General features: G+C 24.1%; 1 protein-coding gene across 2 annotated transcripts; it reads left to right on the plus strand.

The window, feature by feature from the left end:
- Nucleotides 1-1,644: 1,644 nt before the first annotated feature.
- On the plus strand, nucleotides 1,645-20,753 carry LOC112680331 (casein kinase I-like). Of its 2 annotated transcripts, none has more exons than XM_025550388.1 (8): nucleotides 1,645-2,035; nucleotides 6,565-6,671; nucleotides 17,905-18,130; nucleotides 18,205-18,344; nucleotides 18,434-18,512; nucleotides 18,663-18,737; nucleotides 19,675-19,951; nucleotides 20,483-20,753. In XM_025550388.1, exons 1-8 carry the CDS (start codon nucleotides 1,910-1,912, stop codon nucleotides 20,491-20,493), a joined length of 1,041 nt encoding a protein of 346 aa, XP_025406173.1. In that variant the 5' UTR covers nucleotides 1,645-1,909; the 3' UTR covers nucleotides 20,494-20,753. The 2 variants fall into 2 exon arrangements, with proteins under 2 accessions (XP_025406173.1, XP_025406172.1); XM_025550387.1 differs by having other exon boundaries at nucleotides 1,646-2,035; nucleotides 20,221-20,559.
- Nucleotides 20,754-23,275: the final 2,522 nt, after the last annotated feature.

A 23,275-nucleotide genomic window follows, 5' to 3' on the forward strand; every position in this document is an offset into this window, starting at 1 on the left:
TTCATTCCTATTTAGGGGCAGTGGCGTATCCATAAAAATATTTTTGGGGGGGGTATTTAAATTTAAATTCACTCCGAAATAAGTTCCAACTTTTTAATTGAAATAAATCGATTAAAGTTAAAATATTAAATATGTTATTATCAGTGGTGAATTGATAAATATATTTATGGGTAAACACACTAATAAATATGTTCAGTAAAACCTCGACAAGACGAAATCGCTTAGGACTATAATACTTTTCTGTGTTAACGTTTATAATCCTGTCTACACCACTGCTTGGAGTGTTGTATACTCCTGGCACCTCTGTATGTGCACTTATTGCTGTAAACTGTAAGCTATACGATATCCAAGTGTGTATTCAAGGAGGAGAAGGGGGCTCACGTCCCTCCAAATCACTAAAAATTTGTTTGTGTTATGTATAATATAATATATTGGGTTTTCGATTATTTTTCGAAATTAATTTTATCTACTAACTATAGTATTTTAAAATTATGAAAATTAAAATAATATAATTTTATATTTATTGTGTAGTGACTATTATGAAAGTGTGTTACTGCGCTCCCTCCGTAAAACATTTTTGGATTCACCCCAGATGATATCGAAGTTATGAATTCAACTCATACATTTTATTACAACAATTTTTAATGTACAGAAATAAGAAAATATTCGATAACGAGATTTCATAATTTTCATATCTGAGAAAATAAACCGACTCCATATTATACCTAGTAAACTATTTTTTCTATTGATCATTATGATTAATTGATTAAGATAATTAAGAACAAAAAGTTTTTGTTACATCAACCCAGTTTTATATAATTGATATATTCAAGATTTTATTTTCTTAAATATTTAATTGCATAATATATCATTATAATAATATTGTTGTTAAAATGTAGACGCACAGAAATACAATTATAGATAGGGATGTGTATATTGTGTTGCGTATTTTTTTTTTAATCTTTTATTTTAAAATAATTCTGTCGTAATGTCATTACATATACTAATAAATAATATATAATTTATAGTTAAGCTATGGAAAGTAATACATTTTATTACGTTGATGTATTTATCAGATCTATAATAATATTTATGTATTAATTATTGGCGTGATGATTAAAATTCACTGACTATAATATGGTATACGCGTTACATTTTTATTAATATCTAACGTATTCTTAATAAATATGAGATTGTCATTGATTATAATTGTTGTTTAACGTAGTGCAGTAGCAAATGGCAATAGAGTCCAACAATAACAAGATGAAGATCGTCAAGCTCTGCCAATTCCTCACAAATACACACATCATCAACCTCCTGTAACCAACATGCACCAATCTATTTGTTTATTTTATGTATTAAGTTAAAAAAAAAAATTGTAACGTCCAATAGCCATAGAAGCCGCGGATATATTATATAATAAAAAAAAAAAAAACAAGTTGAAGAAATATATAATGAAAGTATAATTGGTTAATCGGTTTAATATTTGTTTACTCCAATTATTCTCCACAAAGAAGTCCTTTGAATTCAACATTTAACCGCGGTGGAGGTGGTGATGATGATAGTCACAGTGGTGCCGAAACGTTTTTTCCACGATCTCTTTGAAAAGAGGCTTTTTGGTACACCGCCAGTGTCGCTAGCGTCGCGGAGGAATTAATGTCAGACGAGCCAACAACAACAAAGCGATCGGACGTAATCGGAATAATTTTTTTATTTTTTTTTTTGTTTTCGTCGATTTTCTCCAGTCCCGTCGGTCGTTATGTGAACATTAGAATAAGTTTTCGGCAAACCAACTTAGATTGTAAAATATTTTAATATCCTAACGATCTGTGCGCGCGCCCAGGTAAATCCCGACGCGTCGTCAAAAACCAATTTTAGGAACAGAACTGTTCTGGAAGTCGTATACAAAATGTCGAATGTCGCCAGTACGTTCAAACATGATTACATAGGTGGCGGAAAGTACCGTGTCGTTCGAAGGCTCGGCAGCGGGTCTTTCGGCGAGATTTTCCTCGGGCTGAATGTTATCAATGGCGAGGTGAATATATCGCTTTTTATTATTTTAATCGTTTTGGTCCGAACTGTGTACATGCCATTTTTTGAATGTTGGTGTGTGAGTGTATATATGTTATGTGTAGCGTATGCGTGTATGGAATTCTATGTCTATATAAGTATTTACATAATTTTATGTGTTTATGTGACTAATGGCTAAAGATAATGTTCTAACTATTGTAGTTAATATATAAATATATAGACAAACATACGCGCCCATACACACACATTCAATAGTTTTATATTGTTTAATTTGTCCATTCTTGGTGATACATTAAATGTTATCAATTTGTGTTCTTGTATATTATGTGGTTATAGAAATATTTGATGGGGCAAGAAATACCAAATATATGATATTTCATTTATTGGGATGATTTTAATATATTTGTATCTGAAGTGAACTTTTGAAAGTTTTAAACGTTTTTTCACCAGAAAGCTAAAATATAATAAAACAAATTTAAATTTTACATATGTAAACTTATTTTAAATAGATTATAAAATTTTTCATAATAAATATGAAATCTTAAATATAGATGGTCATTTTTTTAATTATTTACTTATAATGAAATATAATTTATTAATTTATTGACTATGTACCTACTAATTATTTAAAGTATTAAGTAGATGGCATTATTAATTCTAAATTTAATAAAAGAAATAAATAATGTAAGTAAAGATTTTTAGTTTATTTGTGAAACTCATAATAAATATGAAGATATTAAATTCATAAATTGATTTTATCTGTTCATTGATACTAATTTAATATATAAATAATGAATATTACTTTATAATGTTAATTTTACTGATACAGTTATAATTATCTTAAAAAAATATAATTTATAATAATAATAATTGTTATTCTTGATTAATTTTGTTTATTAGGTTTTTTTCCTATGGATATTGTATGATATAATATTCCTTGAATTTTTTTTATTAATAATACATATTATTAACAATACGAGAAATACATGTTAATATTTAAAATATGTATAGCAATTGTTAATTTATGAATTTAAGGAATATTTATTCTACAAAATTAAACCATTTCATTGTATTTTATGTAATTTTTTTTTTTAGTAAAAAATAAAAATTTACTATTCTAACAATTTGAACAAGTTAACTTGAATTTTTTTTCAAATAATCATTCCAAAACTTTTTACTTAATGATTGCAACTAATATAATTAATTTATATAAAACAAAAATAGATTATATTAAAAAAAAAAAAAAAAAAATGGTTTAGATTATTTACCCATTCAAAGCTAATTTAAAGTTATTCATCTTTATATTTAAAATTGAATAAAAACAATGATTAAAATATTATAGGACATCTTGGTGAAGGTTTTAGGCATAAAATTCATCATTAATTAGTTATTAATTATAATAAAAAACAAAAGCTTCTCAAGTATGTTGTTGTGTTTAAAGATAGTACTATAGTAAGTGTCAGATGATATGTTAAACATTATTCATTGTTTCATTTAGTATTTTGTATAAAAAAAAACTAGTAATTTTTTCAATCTACCTTTTTTTTTCTCATATATAAAATAGTTGAATACTTCCTAGATGAAACACATAAAAATTTTAATGATATTAAAATACCGACTGGGTTTTGTTATTTTTTATGTGAATTATTTGTTTTTGCCTATAGTACCCTATCTAATATAAAGATAAAAAATGTATTTCTGTGGATGATGCTGGGTTACTCAGTTATTATAATATATAATTAGATATATACTTTTTTAGGTATTATTAATATTTAGATCATAATATAATTTTGTAACTACTGCATATATTAAATATCTGTATCATTTTATTACTTAAAACATTATCCATTTCAAATTTGTATAATATGTTGATATTATATTCAATTTTGAAGATATTATTTTAACATAATTTAAATTTAAATATTAATGATAAGTTCCAAGAAATTAAAAAAAATTAGTTTAAAAAAAAGTTAATCAAAAATCAAAATTTCTTTATTTGTTTAGTTTATCTTTAAGAAATATTTCATGTTTTGTAATATATCTTGTAAAAGGAAAATAATGATGTATATAAAATATAATGTACTATATATATATATATATATATATATATATATACATATAATATTACAAATTTAATAAATATATATTTTACTTTTATTGTAAGTACATTTCTTATAAATTATACATATAACTAATTTTTGATATTTAGTATGGCTACAATAAATTATATAATTATTAAAAAGAAAAATAAGTAATAATAATTTTTTTTTTTTTTTAATGTCAAAAGTGGACTAAATAATTTATAACTCAAGTTGATACCAATATTTAAGTTTATTTTAATTTTAAAATTGAAGCAAGTACTTAAATCTAAAATGTATTGTTATTTCAAGTAGTTAAAAAGTGGTTATATAAAACATTAGGTTCAAATAATTATAACATAGTAATATATATAAATAGAATCTCATGTCAAAATTTGGTTCGATTAATAATTTTTTAACATTTTTAAAAATGAAAATTACATTCAAAATATCTAGAAAATTAAAAATTAAGTGTATATTACTCATGAGATAATTTTCTTCTAATTATTCTTATAATATTAAAAACCTGCAGTTAACTTGAATTACAAATGTATTCTATCATTTAAACTTAATCTAATATCTCAATATAGTTAATATATTATTAATGTATTTAATATATAATTTTGATATTAAACCTTGAAATTGAGACCTTGAATATATGACTTCTTAACTCCAAGGTGTTAAATATAAAATAAAAAATATCCTTTCTCAATTATAATTCATGTGTTTTTTATTATATTTTGTATATTTAAAAATTCTATTGGTATTGTATTTCTATTTCTTCATAAAAAACGTAAATGGTTGTCTATAAATTGTCTATAGTGACTACTATAGTAATGGTTTTTTGTATTACATATAGACTATGTATAAGTTAATGTGTTAAATTTTTTGTATATATCAAGTATATTATAACCTTAATAAACACTTAGTTATCCACCTACTTATTTATCATATTTTAAATGATATTTTATCATTAGACCGTTTAATTTTATTACAAACACTTATCTAGTATTATTTAATAATGATTGTATTTTAGCTTTGCATTTGTAATTTACGACTAGTACACTTAAGTACTAGATCACCTTAAACTTATATGTATTTGTGGTGAATTTTTGATAATAGATTAACACTACAGTGTATATTATTTAATTACAATGTTGACTTATTTATAAAAATTAACTTCAATGGACAGTATCAGTGTCGTACACAGAAAATATTTCCGGAAGGGGCTACTATGGACAGAATTAACTTATCACTGCTATCTAAGCATTACTAACAAGACATAAGAGGTACTTATCTACATTACATTTACAGAATGTTAAAAAATTATTTGACGTTGGACGCAAATTCTAAATAAGCATAAAGCATCATTAAAATATTACAAACATTTAAAATAATTTTTAAGTTTTTTAAAACATTTCGGGGGGGACTGTACCTCCCCTCCCCACAATATATACGACACTGGACAGCATCTATTAGTTTATTTTAATATTTAATTGCGTAGAATTTATTATAAATAAAATATGGTAACTTTGTTTTTATAATCTAGTGTACAAACCCACAATTATTTTTCTTTTGTCAATCTCTTTTAATCACAGATCAGTGTATTTTATTATTAAAAAAAAATTTTAATCTTCCATTTTTTTTTTTTTTTGTTAAAAATATAAATTTAATAAATGTGACACTGCAAAGAAAATTGTTTAAAATAGTTTTTACATTAATATATCTTTTTCCTTTTGATTTTATTCTGTAAATTATATAAATTATTTAATAGTGTATAATAGTTTACATCATATTATTTGTATGGATTTTAAATATGATTGTCATAGTCTAACTTTTTTTTAAATAATATTTATTTTTACTTTATTTCAATAAATATATTAACATCTGATGTTTTATGTATAAATACTCAATTTTGTTATTTTTTTGTGGATTTTTTTAACATATTGTTTAATTTCAATTTAATTATATAATTAATATTAATATTATTTTATATTAGTCACACCTGATTCATGTTTAAATTTATAAATTCTGACTTAGGTAAAGAATGTTTTAATTGTAATATGAAGTTTCTTATTTTATATATTTCCATTTAGTCTAATTTTTGGAACAGTAAAAGTATTTCAATACCTATTTATTTAGATTAATTTTATTATTTAGTAAAAAATTTTGCTATAGAAAAACCCTAATTTATTATTCTGTTGATATGGTATATTTTTAATTTTATTATTATGGTATAATGTTATTGTTTGAAAATATATTTTTATAAGTATTTTTATTATTCGAGAAAACTATTTAGTTTTAGAGCCCTTTTAATTGACTATTTCTAGATTAAATTTTGTTCATAACACATGAATCAAATAATTATTTATTATAATTATCACTTTGGTTAATGTTATTTTGCAGAGGAATGTTATTCATTTTTTTTAAATTTAAGTATAATTGATTATTTTAGGAGGTGGCAATAAAATTTGAAAGTGCAAAAGCTCGTCACCCTCAGCTACAATATGAAAGCAGGCTTTACAAAGTATTGCAAGGAGGAGTTGGAATACCACATATGAGGCAAGTCATTAAAAAAGTCTTAATAATATTTTAGATTTTTTTTTAATTTATTTTAATAAATTAAATTATAGTTATTTTTAGAATTTTTTTTAGAAAAAAAAATTTACCAAATATATTTTTACCCTTGTATTATTTGTTATAATATATTGGTTATCAACTTCTATTAATATCCTAGTAAATATACAAATTGAGTAAACCACAAGGCAATCATTTTGATAGTACTTAACTATATTATTTTATATTCATTTGAGTATAAGTTTAGTAAATTTTAATACAGTTTTGAAAAATTGTACAGTTAGATTATGTTATACTGAGCAAACTTGCTTTAGAGATTACAAATAGTTGAATATTGTCACTCATTTTAGATTGGGCTTAGTAATAAATACTAAAGATGAAATGTGCCTTTGTCTGCAGTTACTTTCATTATAATATGTATGAACCAAAAGTATTTCTTGGAATTGTTTGTTTAGTTTAAACCTATGAAACATGGTGTACAAAAATTAAATATTAAATAAAATACCTTAGGTGAATGTATAATTTATTTGTAATTTTTATTTATCGCATTGGTGTTGTACTCTAAATTTCATAGTTTTCTTAATATTAAAACCTAATCATAAAAGTAAAAAAAAAAAAAAAAAAATTAAAATAATATTGATATTACTTTAAATTGTCAAAAATTTCCTCTAAATTACTGATTATGTTGTATTTAATGCCTTAAATATTTTACCAACAAACAAATTTTAATGATTATTTACTTGACTTGATTTACTTGATTATTGACTATTTATAATATATTTTGATTTACTACTTAATAAATTACTATTTGTTTTATCAGTGGATTGTTTTAATGTATATTGAAAACGGTTTTTTTAAGTAGTATCATTTTTTAATATTGTAATGTTTAGGTAATTATGTTATCAAATAAAATATCGAAAATATTAGCTAGTATCCATTTATAACAATATGTATGATGATTAGATTAATTAAAGTTAATTTAAGTGGTTTATTTTTCAAATAAACAACTATCTGGTATGATTAAAAATAACTATGCCTATTATTATCGTGTACTGGAACAAGTGAAATGAATCTTATTGTATTTATTATATTAACTTATGTATATTCAGTAAATTGACAATAAAATTTATTTTATTGTAATTATATTAACTTAAACTCGTAATAAGCATAAATTATACTATATAATGTTAATAATTCTAATTTTCCTAATTTGTATCGGAACAAATATTAAATATTTATGTTTAATATACTAAAAAAAAAAAAAAGATTATTATTGTAGGTTTTAATATTAGTAAAAATATGTGGGTATATTACCTATTGATTACTATATTTTATTTTGACAATTTAGGAGGATGTGGATCGCACGTTTATTGGATTACGTATTTGACAAAGCTATAAAAGCATGTTAAAAAATAAGGTTTCTCGTTTGTTAATTATAAAAATTAAACAACATAATTTCAATATTTCCCTGAACTACTAATAACTAATGTATATTCGTATTACATTCAAAGTTAAGTTTTGAAATTTACCATGAGCGCCGCGAGAAGGGTTAAACATTGAATACATTTATTTTAGTTATATTTAAATACCAAATTTAGATAAATTTTAATAATTTAATATTTTTACTTTAATTTTCATATATATACATATTTGGTATACTATTACAATGGTTGACTCTTTTTATGAGTTGTAAAAACTACTGTTAATTTCTGTAAATATGTTCTGTTCAAATGAAAATTTTCGATTACTATTGTATTTTGTCTCTAACCAATAATGATGATAATAAAATATTAAATAAGTAGTTAGTATGGTATTGTCTTTTTTTTAAGTTCAAGTTCGATTCTTTAATAGTCATAATTGTTCAAATTTTATTTTTGGTGTGTTCGGTGTTCTTTGCTATGAAATAATATCACGAAACTTTTCTATTACGCACCATTGCGGCAACGTTGCATACAGTACTGCGCTGGGTCCGGTCACTTGGCAACGTTGCTAGGGCCATTAAACCATCATCATTGTCTTCGTCTGAGGCCCGTCAGCTGCGAATAAGCCTCAATAAGCGTATGCAGTCATAACAGCTAATTGTTTTAAGTTTGAATCACACGTGTTTATCTTTGGTTTTTCATTTTATGGATTTATATGTATTTTTGACAAAAATTAAAGACTAGCCAAATTATTAAATTATCATAACGGATCGAATTTAGTATTAGTCGAATCTTTAATGATGGATTATACATACTATTTATAAATATTTTGTAGTATTAAATTTTGCTATATTATTGGTTGATATTAATAGTGATTAATAACATAAACAATTTATTATTTTATTGTTTAAATTAATTTTATAATGTCGTATTTTGTACGTAAGATTTTAAATTTTTTAGTTAATTTTACAATTCACCATTCAAATGTTTTTTCCGCTGGACAATTTATTATATTCTGGACGATTGTTATAATTGATTATATGTATTGGATATTTAGAGTTGTTTAATTATTTTTATATGTAATGCAATTTTGAGTTTTTACATCTCAATAAAAGTATATAATTTTTAATTTAAAAATTGTAATAAACATGAGACTAAGTTCCATACGACATTCTCAATTTTTTAGTTTCAAGTCGATATATTACAATGCAGAGTCCTTAATACTAATACAAAAACTTAAATTACCGTGTTGTATTATTGATTATAATGTACAAATAATCAAACAACCACCTAGTGTTTTATAATTAAGGGTTGACAGACGGTGGTATCATACATATTTTGCTCTATCTGAATATCATCACTAGCATACGGAAATTATAATTTTGGCGTATAATACAATTATAATAATTTCGGAAGTTATTAATTTATCTATTCCAAAAAGAATGGCTTAATATCAACGGTTTGGTCTATTTTAAGTGATAGTTAAATAGATTATAGCTTTTTGGATACACAAAGGTTAGGTTAGGTTTTATTTTTTATGAAACTTAATAGTTTAAATTAATAAATAATAAAATATAATTAACTATTTTTTCTTATTTATTTATTTGATATAAAGGCTTCTGGTAAAGTAATTGACCTGAATTTATGTACATAATTACATATTTTTTAAACATAATTGTTAGCTTAGTTTAATTGACCATTGTTCCGTTTTAAAGATAAATTTAAGTAAAAAATATAATATTTTATAGCATTTGATAAATTGCGAAACACTTTGAATAAATTCTTCCTTGATATGTACTTAATTATAAAGATTGGAATATTGGAGTAATTTATTGAAAGGGAAACTCTGAACATTATTATGTTAGAACTTCATAAAACACAGTGACAATGTTTTTGTAATTTAATGCAATTTTTAATCATTAGTTATGCATGAGTAATTCTAATATGATATTATTAAGGGATTGTGTACAAATGCATGTTACTGAAATTAATTATCAATTATCATAAATGTTAAAATATAATGTACTCATTTATTTGGATACCGAGATGACATACTTAAAAATATTAGGTCGTATTTTAGTAATTTAAAATATGGTGTACAATTAATAGCTAGTAGCTTTACAATATCTGAAAAGAAAGAATTATGTTGCGAAAGAGTTTTACATTACTATTTTAATTTATGACAAACGTGATATCGAGTTTTTTTAATTCTTAGTTATTTAATTGTATTTATTATATTATGCAATAAATAGGTTGTTTTATTGTTATTTAAAATTTAGTTTTTGTTTAGTGAAGCTAAGTATATAATCAAATTTATTACTAAAATTAAATTTTTTATTTATTTTTAAACTAAAACTTTTTACAGTAATATCAGTTTATAATTATCCAACTATAATTAACAATTACGAATGTCATTTTTCCCCAGTTAATTTTATTTAGAAATAATGAATTATATTTTGTTTTAATTTCTTGATTAAAATTATAGTACATTACATTTTTCAAGGTATAATTGGATATTATATTAAACTTAAACTTATCTTAAATATAAGTTGGTTAGGTTATTAAAAAATAATTTTTAAATTTAGTATTATTTAAAAACTTAAGTATTTATTTCCCTTGGTAAATATATAAAATAAATGAATTTTCAAATTTGTTACACATACCTAGATATTTTTGTTATACTCATCTCATTACTATAAATAATTTTAAAACGTATATAGTTCTATATAGTTCGTACTGAATCAGTCATCCGAAACGGTTGCGTAGTGTGTTTCTATAGCAACAACTGATCCAAATTATGGATACCTCAAAAGCAGATTTATAACTGTTTTGAACTGATATAAAACAAACATTAATGTTTAACACACATTTTTATACACGTATAATCTATATTTGATTAGTTGTATTAAATATACAACAATTTGTGTTATGCAGAAAATAAATAAAACGTTACTTCTAAAATCTATAATCAGATGTATTTTGTAATAATGATTATTTTCCATATTTTGTTTTTTTTTTTTACAAAAGAAGTCGTTATTAAATACATTAGACCACTTAAAGGGTGGGCGGTTTTTTGGGTTCGTCTTTCTTTTTTCGGTGATGTAAGTCAAAAATTAGGTTAATAGGTCATCCGGGCAGAGTTGCGTATAATGCAGTATAACGCGAGAAAATATTGTATTATCACTCCTACAAAACCGTTGATTTCGTTTTCTATTTCCAAGCTGTTTTTACTTTTTTTTATCACAGAACAGCTATCGATTTTAAGTATTACTCAAATTTTTTTGTATTTGTTATTTTATTAATTTTAACGTTATTGCAAATATTACTATATCTTATAGAAAATATAAATCAGCCAATACTGTTTGAGATTTTATAATGTTAATGGTTGTTTCAGAAATTTGTTCTCTAATTTTATAATTTAAAACCTAGAGTAAGAAAAAATAAAACATTGATATCAGAATTTTTTGTTTTTTAATTAATATATCATTAATCCATTTTATAACAAAATGATAAAAGACTGAGTTTTTATTTTCTTACCATCAAAAAGGTCTATTAAAAATTGAAATGCGTATAAAGTTTTGTGACGGTGGCTTCAGAAGTACAATAATATTTTTTATACCTTTTTATATGTAAAAATGTAGTAAATTTAATGTAAATGTCACATATCATGATGAACCTAATGCTAAATATCTAAAAATGTAGAAGAAATATCGGCAAAAAACTCGAGGTTACCTCGAATTCAATAGTTTATGAGTACCTAATTTTTTTTATTCAAATTTTTTGTAAAAAATATAAATCATTCTATTATTATTTACATACTGAATTAATTATTCGCAGGATTCAAAGTTTTGATTCTATACGTTTTCTGTCAATACGATCTTGATGCACATTTTCGGCAGATTTTTCAAAATAAATCAAAAAAAAAAAAAAAAAAAAAGATAAAGATAATTAAATATTTTAATATTTATTAATAATTTTTTAGATCATTATTAAATCCCCATAGAGAGAAGTAAAATGTCTAAATACAGCACTGCAACTGGTACATTTTGTATTTTAGAGGGAATTCGTATAAAAAGTTAATTTTGGAGGCAACTGGTACATGCTAAATCATACCTATTGGTAATGTTACACGAACAATAATAATTAAATTATTTTGAAAATGTAAAAGATAAATTTAAAAATATTTTTTTTCGAATCTGTATATAAAAAATACATTTTATGACTAAAATATGTATTGCCTAATATAATTAATTATAGTAGAATACTCTAAAATTTAATTTCTCAATTTAGTTTTTAATAGCTTAAAGAAATTAAGTTAAAATAAAAATATTAACGTATCGGATAATTAATTTTTAACTTCCAAAGAAAAAAAAATGCATATTGTACCGTATTTAATCTCAATTTATTTAGAGACCCATACATGCTTTGTTATCCGTTAGTTTAACTAAATCCTCGCCTGATGAAAAAACTGAACTGAATAATAAACTGAAGCTTCGGCATTTAACCTAAATGAACTGAATAGGACTAAGGCATAGCTCAGGTTAACTCAAGCTAAATTACTGAAGTTTCGTCGAATAGAACTTTGTGTAGTTACAGTCAAAATCTGTTCAGTTTTGACCAGGGACGGCTCGTCATGGGAGACTTTGAGACTGCGTCTCCCCTTAAAAAAAAGAAAGAAAACTGCTACTTGTAAATAATTACTATTTAAAAATGTATAGAAATATTTTTATTTTTATTGAAAATATGTTGTAGTGTTTTCTATATTTATTATTAAAAATTTAAGGCCACAAAATATAAACCTAAAGTTATTTCGATGGAAACACTATTTTAATAATTTTGACGACGGTCGTCATTTCAGTAAATTTTAAAATTAAATCATAACATGTAATGGTTTAGAATGTTGGACGGAGGGGGCCGGGGAGAATAATCCGCGTATTATAGACACTATTGTAACTGAGTTCACGACTATAATTTCTGTGTCATCGTGCCGTCTGTACACCGTCATCTGCGAATTCGCAGATAAAAAAAATTTCAGACTTGAATTAGTTTATAAAAAAAATTTACAATTAAAGTAAGTTAAAAATGTTAACTAAATATTAAATTAAGTATTAAGCATAATTAATTTTCCAATAGAAGGGTTTTTCTTGTTCTTTGTTTTATGGAGTTAATGTTAAATAATTTAAGTCTCCCCAGAATATTTATTACGAGCCGCTACTGGTTTTGACGTCACACAGTTAAACTGACTGATAGCCCATTCTCCTTGTCCCTATCCAGTAAATAAATAAAAATCCGTTGTAATTGTGTTTGATACAATTGTGCGAAAAATAATCGTCTAAAAAATAGTACTTCCACATACAATGGATATTCTCCTCTTTATAATCAAAAATATAAAGTACTCGGGGAATAAAATCAGTAGCTTAACAATTCTGAAAATTATGAAATTAAACATTATAGATCTAGTCATTTTCATATACTTATTTTCTGTTACCTGTTCGATATTTTAGAAACTTTAATATCGGACTAGATATTCCATTATTATATATTATATAAATAAGCTTTAGGTTTACTAATTTTCTCTGACATTTCTGTATACCATTTGTTCTGGACCTATGAGGCGTTGCAAAATTTCAAGGGAAATTTGAACATTTTTAAAAACCATAAATATAAAAATGTTATTTTTAATTATTTATATTTTACCGGGTATTATTGAGTAGTTAGTATTATCTTCCATTTGCGTATATTATAATTTATTTATGTGCTCTATTACAGTTATCACCAAACATTAAGAAATTAAAGCCACCGTGCCAACTCTCTAATTAATTTATATTAAATGTAATAAGTTTAAAATTCAATAATTAAAAAATAAATATAATAAAATAATAGACTTTATTTTAAAAATTTGTAATTTTAAAAAAAAATTTCCATTAAAAATAAATTCATTAAAATTGAATGTGATATTGATGATTATTGAATGATTAATACGAGTACAATCATTATATTTTAATATTATATTGGTGGGGGTGTTACTCAAAAAGCTTGAGAACCCATGTTGACTTCTTACTTATTATTAGGCTTAGAGACTTATAGCTCTAAAAAATACATAATTATGCATGCAAATATACTTCTAAAATCATTAAAATGTGAATTATAATATGCATTTATATGCATTAAAAAAAAAATTGACCACATAGTACACTAAATAAAACGTGTTCATCGGATGTTAATGTATCTTTAAACTCCGAAACAAAACTTTGTAGTCGGCTACTCGTATACTGTTCTACTTTCGGCATTACACAATATTATAAAATATACGCGTACGACGTTTTACTTATGATTCGACGTTGTGTAATTGCGAGATGCAAAAACAACGACGAATAATAACAATGCCGTAGCAACCAAACATTGCGCCCGGGGCGAAACTTCAAAATGCGCCCTTACGTATTTTCAATTTGAAAATATTGTGCTTATTATATATTATTTTCGATGATTGTTTTGATTATAATATGAAGGCTGTTAAAGATTTTGTAAACAAAATATACGACATTGACCGTTGTAATTTTTAACATTAAACGCAAGATTTTCATTTTTGCGTTCTCCCAGGAATTGCGCCCGGGGTAAGGCACCTCTCGCTACCCCCTATCTACGACCCTGGATAACAATCAACTGAACTGGACAATAAATAAATAATCTATTATTCTATATCAACTATTATCTTTATCGACATCCGGTCGATATCTAGCGGGTTATACGGTCGATACAGGTTTATAGTATTATTTATACTTACACGAAAATTATAACAAGATATGAGAGGTAGTTTGCAGATAGCATATTACTAAAAGTATTAAGTCCTCTTAATATATTTTTCTTTCGATAGGTTGAAATATGTATATAGTTTTTAATTTTAAATTTGGAAAATTTGTCAAAATATGCAAAATAAGCATAAACATTTAAAAATATGCACTCTCTTGCAAAATCTATCAAATATGCAAAAATATGCACATTCAAATTTTAGATCTGATATCATGGCACAGAGAAACAAATTTATTTCGCACTCTGCTATATTTAACAATAATTAAAAAAAAGTATGCAAATGCTAGAAGTCTCTAAGCCTAGTTGTTATCAATACATTTTGAAAACATTTCCCTCTTATAAACTCTTTTATTATGCAATCTTAGTATGGTTGAAATAATAACTTAATTGTTTTATATTACAACTTATGAAGTATACATTTCTATAAAGTTTTAATTTTAAGTATTAATAAATATACCTACTTTATAAGTTTTGATATTTAAAGATAATTATTATATTTATATTTTTTAGGTGTGATATAAATGTTGATAATAGTATTGATGAAATGATGAAATTCAAATTAAATTAAAAGTATAACTTCTATACTAGATATTTTAGATTATTCTAATGCGGCTATTGTTTTACGAAAATTTTTACTTATCATAAATAAACTCACAAACATAATTTATAAATTATTATTTTTTATATTTGCATAGTTAATTTATAAATATTGTACTTAAAAATATAATATAATACTAATATAATAAAATATACTACTTTAGAAAGTAATACATTCTATACCAATACTAATTTTGTAAGTTTTTTTTTAGTAAATATTTGGTCATTAGATTAGTGAATATGTGATACATTCAAAAATGTTATAACAAATAAAAAATTCAACTCAATACATTATTTCTTATGGACGTGTTTCTAAATATAGTAACAAGTGTTTAAGATAAAGATAACAAATGTGCTGATGAGACATCCTCTTATAAAGATATAAAATACAGCTATATTTACAAATCTATTAATAGCTTTATACTTACAAACATACTCATATATCTAGTTAATCATTTTAATTTTTATATTTTAACATATGGTATACGTTTTTATGAAATAATTATATTATATATATTATATAATAAACTCATAAGTTTACATGCTTAACAAATTAATTATGTTTTTATGCATATAAAATATACTAAAATTATTTAACCTATAAATTATTCAACAAATCTGCAAAAGGTTTATCATTGTAGAGTGCTGATATAATTACCTTGATTAAAATATATAAATCGTTAATTATGGATAATGGATCATCTATTTTTGACTGTAAAAACATATAGTTAAAATTATTGGATATTATTTTTTATGTTGACTTAAGGATGACTATTGATGGCTTTAAAATTAGTCCTATAAACAGCACACTTAATAATATAACCAGATAATACAACCACTTTTAATAGTAAACAAACTACAAATAAACCAATGAATGCGCAACAATACTATAAATATATCCAAATAAACCTATATATGTAAAAAAATAATGTAATAATTGGTTTGGAAATACTTCTTAATTTTACCTCAAAATTAATACAGTAATCCCTCATTATCCGCGAAGGTTACATTCCAGCAAACCTGCGTGGATAACGAGACCATAAATCAATGTAAAAAGGGAGGTTAGGTTTAATTTTTTTTTAATTTTAAAAATCAATTATTAATCAATTAATAACTGAACAATTGACGATTATTAATCATGCATATGTAGGTAACCTTTTGTGATTTATCTGCAATAAGTATAAGTATATATAATGTATATGTGTTACACCTATAGCGATATAACAACAATTATCTACAATTATTGTCAAAAATAAATTTCTAGTGTTCGTGTAATAACAGTAAAACGTTATCGCAATCGCAATCAATATATGTTATCGTGGACCCAACCGTGGATAATCGAAACCGCGGATAAAAAAAAAGTGAATAACGAGGGATTATATAGCATTATAGGATTACTATGTTAAATAATTATAAATAAATAAAATAAACAGTAAAAAAAGAAAAGGAACACAGTTCAAAATTCTTAGATGTGCTTTAATGTATAACCGTTGATGATTTCGCATCCTTGGCGGAACAGCCATCAGCCTTTATTTACTAACCAAATGTATTCCTACCATATCATAGTAAAGGCGAGGGCTCTTAAGGGACACTATACACTTTTCGGTCACTCGATCAAAGATTGATGATTAATTGTTCTAAATGTTATAAAATAAATGGCAAAACGAATGTTTTAAAATTTAAAATAATTATTTAAATAAAAAAACGATTGAGAAAGGGATTAGTCCTTATATATTAGATTGAAGAGGTGAAATAAATAATTATATATAGGTATATAATAAAAAATAAGTATCAAATAATATTTATTTTTACAGGAGGAAAATATAATACAAATAGATTGGATTAAATTTTTCTAAACTACATTGTTGCCTTAAACTTATTGTTGGCCTATATATTTCTTTAAATTTAGTTTTTTATTTATAATTATTAACATAAAGATTTGTACTTAGTTCAACTGCATTTTTGGTTCTCAAAGAATTCTCAAAGACATTCTTAATTGTAATTTATGGTCATGTAATTCGACTGTAGAGCATTTAAATAATGTATTAAAATTAAAATAAATGTAATATAAAATTATAGGATTTTCCTTGCTTGATTGTATATATTTATATAAACTTTAAATATAAAATCTTTATGGAGTTTCCAATGTATAATATTTGATAATTACATGCATATTTACTATCAACTTTTATGCTTTAATTAATTATAGTTAAGATGCAATTGTATTGTATGGTACTATTATTTATAATTTGGTTTATTTATAGTGAACATGAAATTTTTTAAACTTTGATTAAAATATGACTCTTATTTTGAAAATGTATGTAGCTTTAATTTAATTTAACTTAACAAAACACATTTTGTTTTGTAATAAATTATTAATTTATGTTTAGATGGTTTGGACTAGAAAGAAACTACAACATTTTAGTGATGGACTTACTAGGTCCATCGTTAGAAGATCTTTTTAATTTTTGTTCGAGGCGATTTACCCTGAAAACAGTGCTTATGCTTGCTGATCAGATGATTAGCCGTATTGAGTATGTACATTGTAAAAGCTTTATTCATCGTGATATTAAACCGGATAACTTTCTTATGGGGATTGGTCGTCATTGCAATAAAGTAAAAATATATCATTATTTATTTTAATTAAATTTTTTAATGAAGTAGAAAGTAAATGTGCATATTATTTTTAGTTGTTTCTTATTGATTTTGGATTGGCTAAAAAATACAGAGATATGCGGACAAGAACACATATTTCTTATCGTGAAGATAAAAATCTTACAGGAACAGCCCGTTATGCTTCTATCAATGCTCATTTAGGAATTGAACAGAGGTAATTAATAATTTATGTTTAAATAATATTTTCTTTATTAAGTATTAATGTCTAAATTTATTAAAATAATATTATTATTTTTAATTTAGTCGTCGAGATGATATTGAATCTTTGGGATATGTACTTATGTATTTTAATAAAGGATGTTTGCCATGGCAAGGATTAAAGGTAATTTAATGGATTATTAAAGATATTTTGGTATACACTAGTTTCTATTTTATTTTAAATACTGTGTGTATATTAAAAAATAAATTTTACTGATAAAAGTATATTATAATTTATATAATATATAATTAAAAATTGATTAAATCCTTCTAGGCAGCTACAAAAAGACAAAAATATGAAAAAATTAGTGAGAAAAAAATGTCAACGCCAGTCGAATTCCTATGCAAGGTGATACATTTTTTAAATTAGTAATTTTACTCCTCATTATTTTATTCCAATAAATCCTGAATTAAAACATTTATTAAAAATACTCTGTTGTATTTTGATTGATATTGAATCTATTTATTTTCTGTGATATTTAGAAAATTTAAAAGAAGTCTGTTTTAATTTCTTAAAATTGAGGAACCTTATTTTCATGTTTTTCTCATTATTGTAATACTGATTTAAATGCATATCATTAAATTATACCATTGTATTGTAGTGTTTAAAAGTAAGGTACTAATTATTGTAAATACATTTTTAGAATTTTCTTATTTATTAAAATTCTTTTAAGTATTATAAATATATCCTATCTAGATAAGTATTGTTATCTATTGTTTTTTTTTTTCAAGAGATTAATGTAATGTTGTTGTATTTAGAAAATTATTTTTGCATACTTTTATTATTTGTAGAACATTTTTTATGTAGTTTTTATTCACTTATTATTAATTATAATATATGGATACATTTTTGCCTACCAAAGTTTTTAGTTCATAATTGTTTTAGAGTTTTAATTGATACTTAGTTAATGCTTATTTTTATAATTTGAATTAACATTTTAAGATCATTCAAGTTTATATTATATAACTGACTCCTATTTATTTTACAGTTTAAAAATACTTATTTATGTAATATTCCTATTGCATGAATTATTTAATTAATATAAGCTGATTACCCAAAAAAAAAAAAAAATTTAAGATAATTAAAAAAAATGGGGTTATGTTGATTACTAGGAAAATACTTGTATAGATGTAAATATTTTGATATTTTTTTTTTGAATATTTCTTGTTTATTTTGTTCAGTTTAATCCTATTGATTCTTTTTTATAAATTATTTCTTGGATAGTTTCTTCTCATAATGTTAATAAATGTTTATCATAAAGTACTAAAATTGTTTGTTTATTCAGGGACTACCAGCAGAATTTGCCATGTTCCTAAATTACAGCCGAGGTTTAAGATTTGAAGAATCTCCAGATTATATGTACTTGAGACAATTATTCCGCATTCTATTTAGAACATTAAATCATCAATATGATTACATATTTGACTGGACCATGTTGAAACAAAAGGAGTATAATAATGATGGACAAAATGCTGCTGTACCTCAAGGTGGCTCACCTGTGTCTGGCGCTGCTGCTGCTGGCGGGCCACAACCATTTCCCCCACAGACATCAGCCACCCTAGGTAACCCATAGTCAAATTATATTTGAAAAAATTATGATTTTTGTTCATATAACAAACTGAAAATTAATTTTAAATAAATAACTTTACAAAAACAATTAAATGGTTTCTTTGCTTCTGTTTATTTATCTTGTGTAGTTTGTTTTTATGTTCAATAATTTGAATCGTAATTTTTTTACATTTGTTTTAATATTTTTAATATTTTATATAAAAAAATAAAAATAAAAAATTGGAAAGACAAAGAAAAACAATGTTTGTTGATATTTTTCTAGCTACTGCGAACCAGGCGAGCAAGAATTAAGCCTTCATGTACTTTAATTTTAGCTTTGAATTTATAAATTGATATACTTATTTTGCAATTCAGCAATCAATTAAAGCAATGTCAACTCTGAAATTCAAATCTTTTTATTTTCAAATTTCAAAATTGTGCACAAATATTTAAAAATCATTCTCACTAAGTGTATAATTTTATATATATTTTTTTTTTCATTTTTAGTGTATTTACATCATAATGTACAACAATTTTTGTTTCAGGTAATCGCTAAAATTAAAAAATAAACAGCGGACCCCTTATCTTTTAACCCTCCCGGGCTCTGCCCCTCTATCTTAAATGCGATTTTGTATTATTTTTTATTTAGTTGTTATTATTTAGCAGTATAATGAAAGAAAAAAAATTGTAAATCGCCTTCCTTTGTTTTATGGAGTGGAGTGGCCAAAATTGATATAGTCTCATAATTTTTTTTTTTATTATTAATTCCTCTCATTGACTTATTATTATGGAAATCAACTATTTTGAAAATACTCGCCCTTGTACGTATTGTCAATTCAAATAAGTCGTACTTCATATAAAAAATATATATATATACACACACACACATATATATATATATATACATATTTCTATATTTAATATTATTTTTTTTTTCAAATTTAAGTATTAGGTGATACAAAAATTTACTTTTAAATTAAAATAATTATATATAAATAAATGTTTATGTATTAAAGAAAATAATAAAAACTATAACTCAATTTTTTTTATTATTATTTTATTTTATTTTTTTCACTTTATTTCCTAATTATTGTTTTTTAATTATACCCATACGACCATAAATATAAATTTCTTAATAAAATTAGTTAGGAATATTACAGTCAGATATATTTTACATTATTGAAGCAACATAATTCTTATATTTTCATTGCTTATCCATTGACTTATTGAATTTACTTGGGCGATTTGTATTTATTTCACGATTAATTGTTTTTTTGGTAAAATAGTTGGATCGTTTATTGATTTAATTTTATTCATGGTTTTGTAATTGATCTTAGTATACATGTAAATTGTTATTTGTATGTATATAAAAAAAAATACATTTATGTATAATATACTGATAATACAATATCATTTTCTAGGTTTTATGATTCTTTAATAATATTTATCACAATTATTATACTACCTAACTCATTAGGTTTTTCAAATATGTATTTCATAAATTTATTGTGATTAAAATTAATCTGTATAAATGAAGTCGGGTTACTAGTAAGTTAGTTGTAGGACCAATTTTGATGATTTCTGATTCGGTGGATTCGTCTCCGTCTCGAATCGCAGAATAACTATTAAAATATAATGGAAATATTAACCAAAAAAAAAAAAATAAACAATATTTAATCTAAAACAGTGGTGGTGAACCTATTGCACGCGTGTCAAAGGTTACGTTGACCAAATTTTATTGGCACACGCCTAAGTTATTAAAAATTGTACACAAAAAAAAAATTATACTATTTATAAATATTACATGGATTGTTTATTAATTGTATTAAAGTTACGTAGTAATATTATTTTTCCCGTTCAACGAGCAGCACGCGACAATTGGCCGCCGTGTATTTGTTGTATTAATTTTATTACACTAATTAAAATCATAAATCATAAATTAAGTTTTTAACTGTTAGGCGGAAGGAAGTTTTCCAAGTTAACTAATTATTTTTATTTAATGGACATTTACAAAAGTTCTCTGTATGAACATAGAAACAATGTACAAAAACAAGTATATGTGCCACAGTGGATCTACCTTTATTTATGTGGACATCTATTTTTATTTAAAATAACTGGTAAGTAATGTTAAAATTACTTACCAGTTATGTACAGCTGTTGATTTTATAATAATTTTTATATTAATTTATTATCTCATAAAATCAATGGTACAGCTTTTTTCAATGTTTAAAATCTTGAACGAGGTGAAGAATCATAGGTAGCCTATGTTAAAATATCAAAATCATTATTCCAAGGTGGAAAAATTGATTTTCTGGTTGAGAACTAAAAAATGGTCTGTGCAAAATGGCAACTTCACGGAAAAAAAAATTTTAAAAAACCAATGATTAAAAATAAAATGATATAGATTGTAAAAATGACTAGTGTAGAACATAATAAGTGATGTTATTAGATATGAGCAAATATGATGATCAAAAATCAGTACTATTCAAGTTTTGACCAATTAAAACTCAGTTAAGCACTGATCAAGATATACGTATCTAGTCGTTGATCAGAAGCGTATCCAGGAATTTTTTATGGGGGGGAGGTCCAACATTTTTATTTTATCTGTTCTCTAATTATAATTATAGTTAAATTTAATACCAACAAATTACTGTTAACATGGCCGGATCTAGGGGGGGGGAGTTGGAGATTTATCCCCAGGCATATTTTTAAGTTATACTATATACTAATTCTGATCCTCCCTGACTGTTAATAACTATAGTAATACTCACAATAGTTATACACACATCACACATATTCTGCACAAATGTTTACTGCAATAGGTAGTTACTATGATAAAAAATCAATTTTTATTTGGTAAATATTTTTTAACGTAATTGATATTAAATTATTTTTATCAATGTATGAATGGAGATGAGAGTAGTTTTCAGGAGGTTAAAAATAAGTTTTTAAAATACGAAATGTTAATCCCTAAATACTTAAGGGGATTCGATCCGGGTAGTTTTTAAGAGGTTGAATTTAGGCAATTTGTCACACGTGTGCGTGAACGCCATGAGTGTGTGCGAAATAAATGATCACTATTGTGTGTAATTACCCCGCTCTAAACCCTCTTCCAATATGCCATGCCGGGCCATATTACTCTCGTGCTGTTAATCACCCAGGCACATAGCTAAAGGAGGGCCAGGGTATATATGGCCCACCCTAATATGTGTCCGGACTTGGCCGACCCACCTAAAATATTGAGAGGGGCCCATTATTATATGATTGCTTTAAATTTTTACCAAATTTTTAATATTGTCTAAATATGACGCAAATAAAACCAAATACATCGGGTTTAT

This window comes from Sipha flava, unplaced genomic scaffold, assembly GCF_003268045.1.
Source record: "Sipha flava isolate LNK unplaced genomic scaffold, YSA_version1 176_pilon_pilon, whole genome shotgun sequence".
Taxonomy (NCBI): Eukaryota; Metazoa; Arthropoda; class Insecta; order Hemiptera; family Aphididae; genus Sipha; species Sipha flava.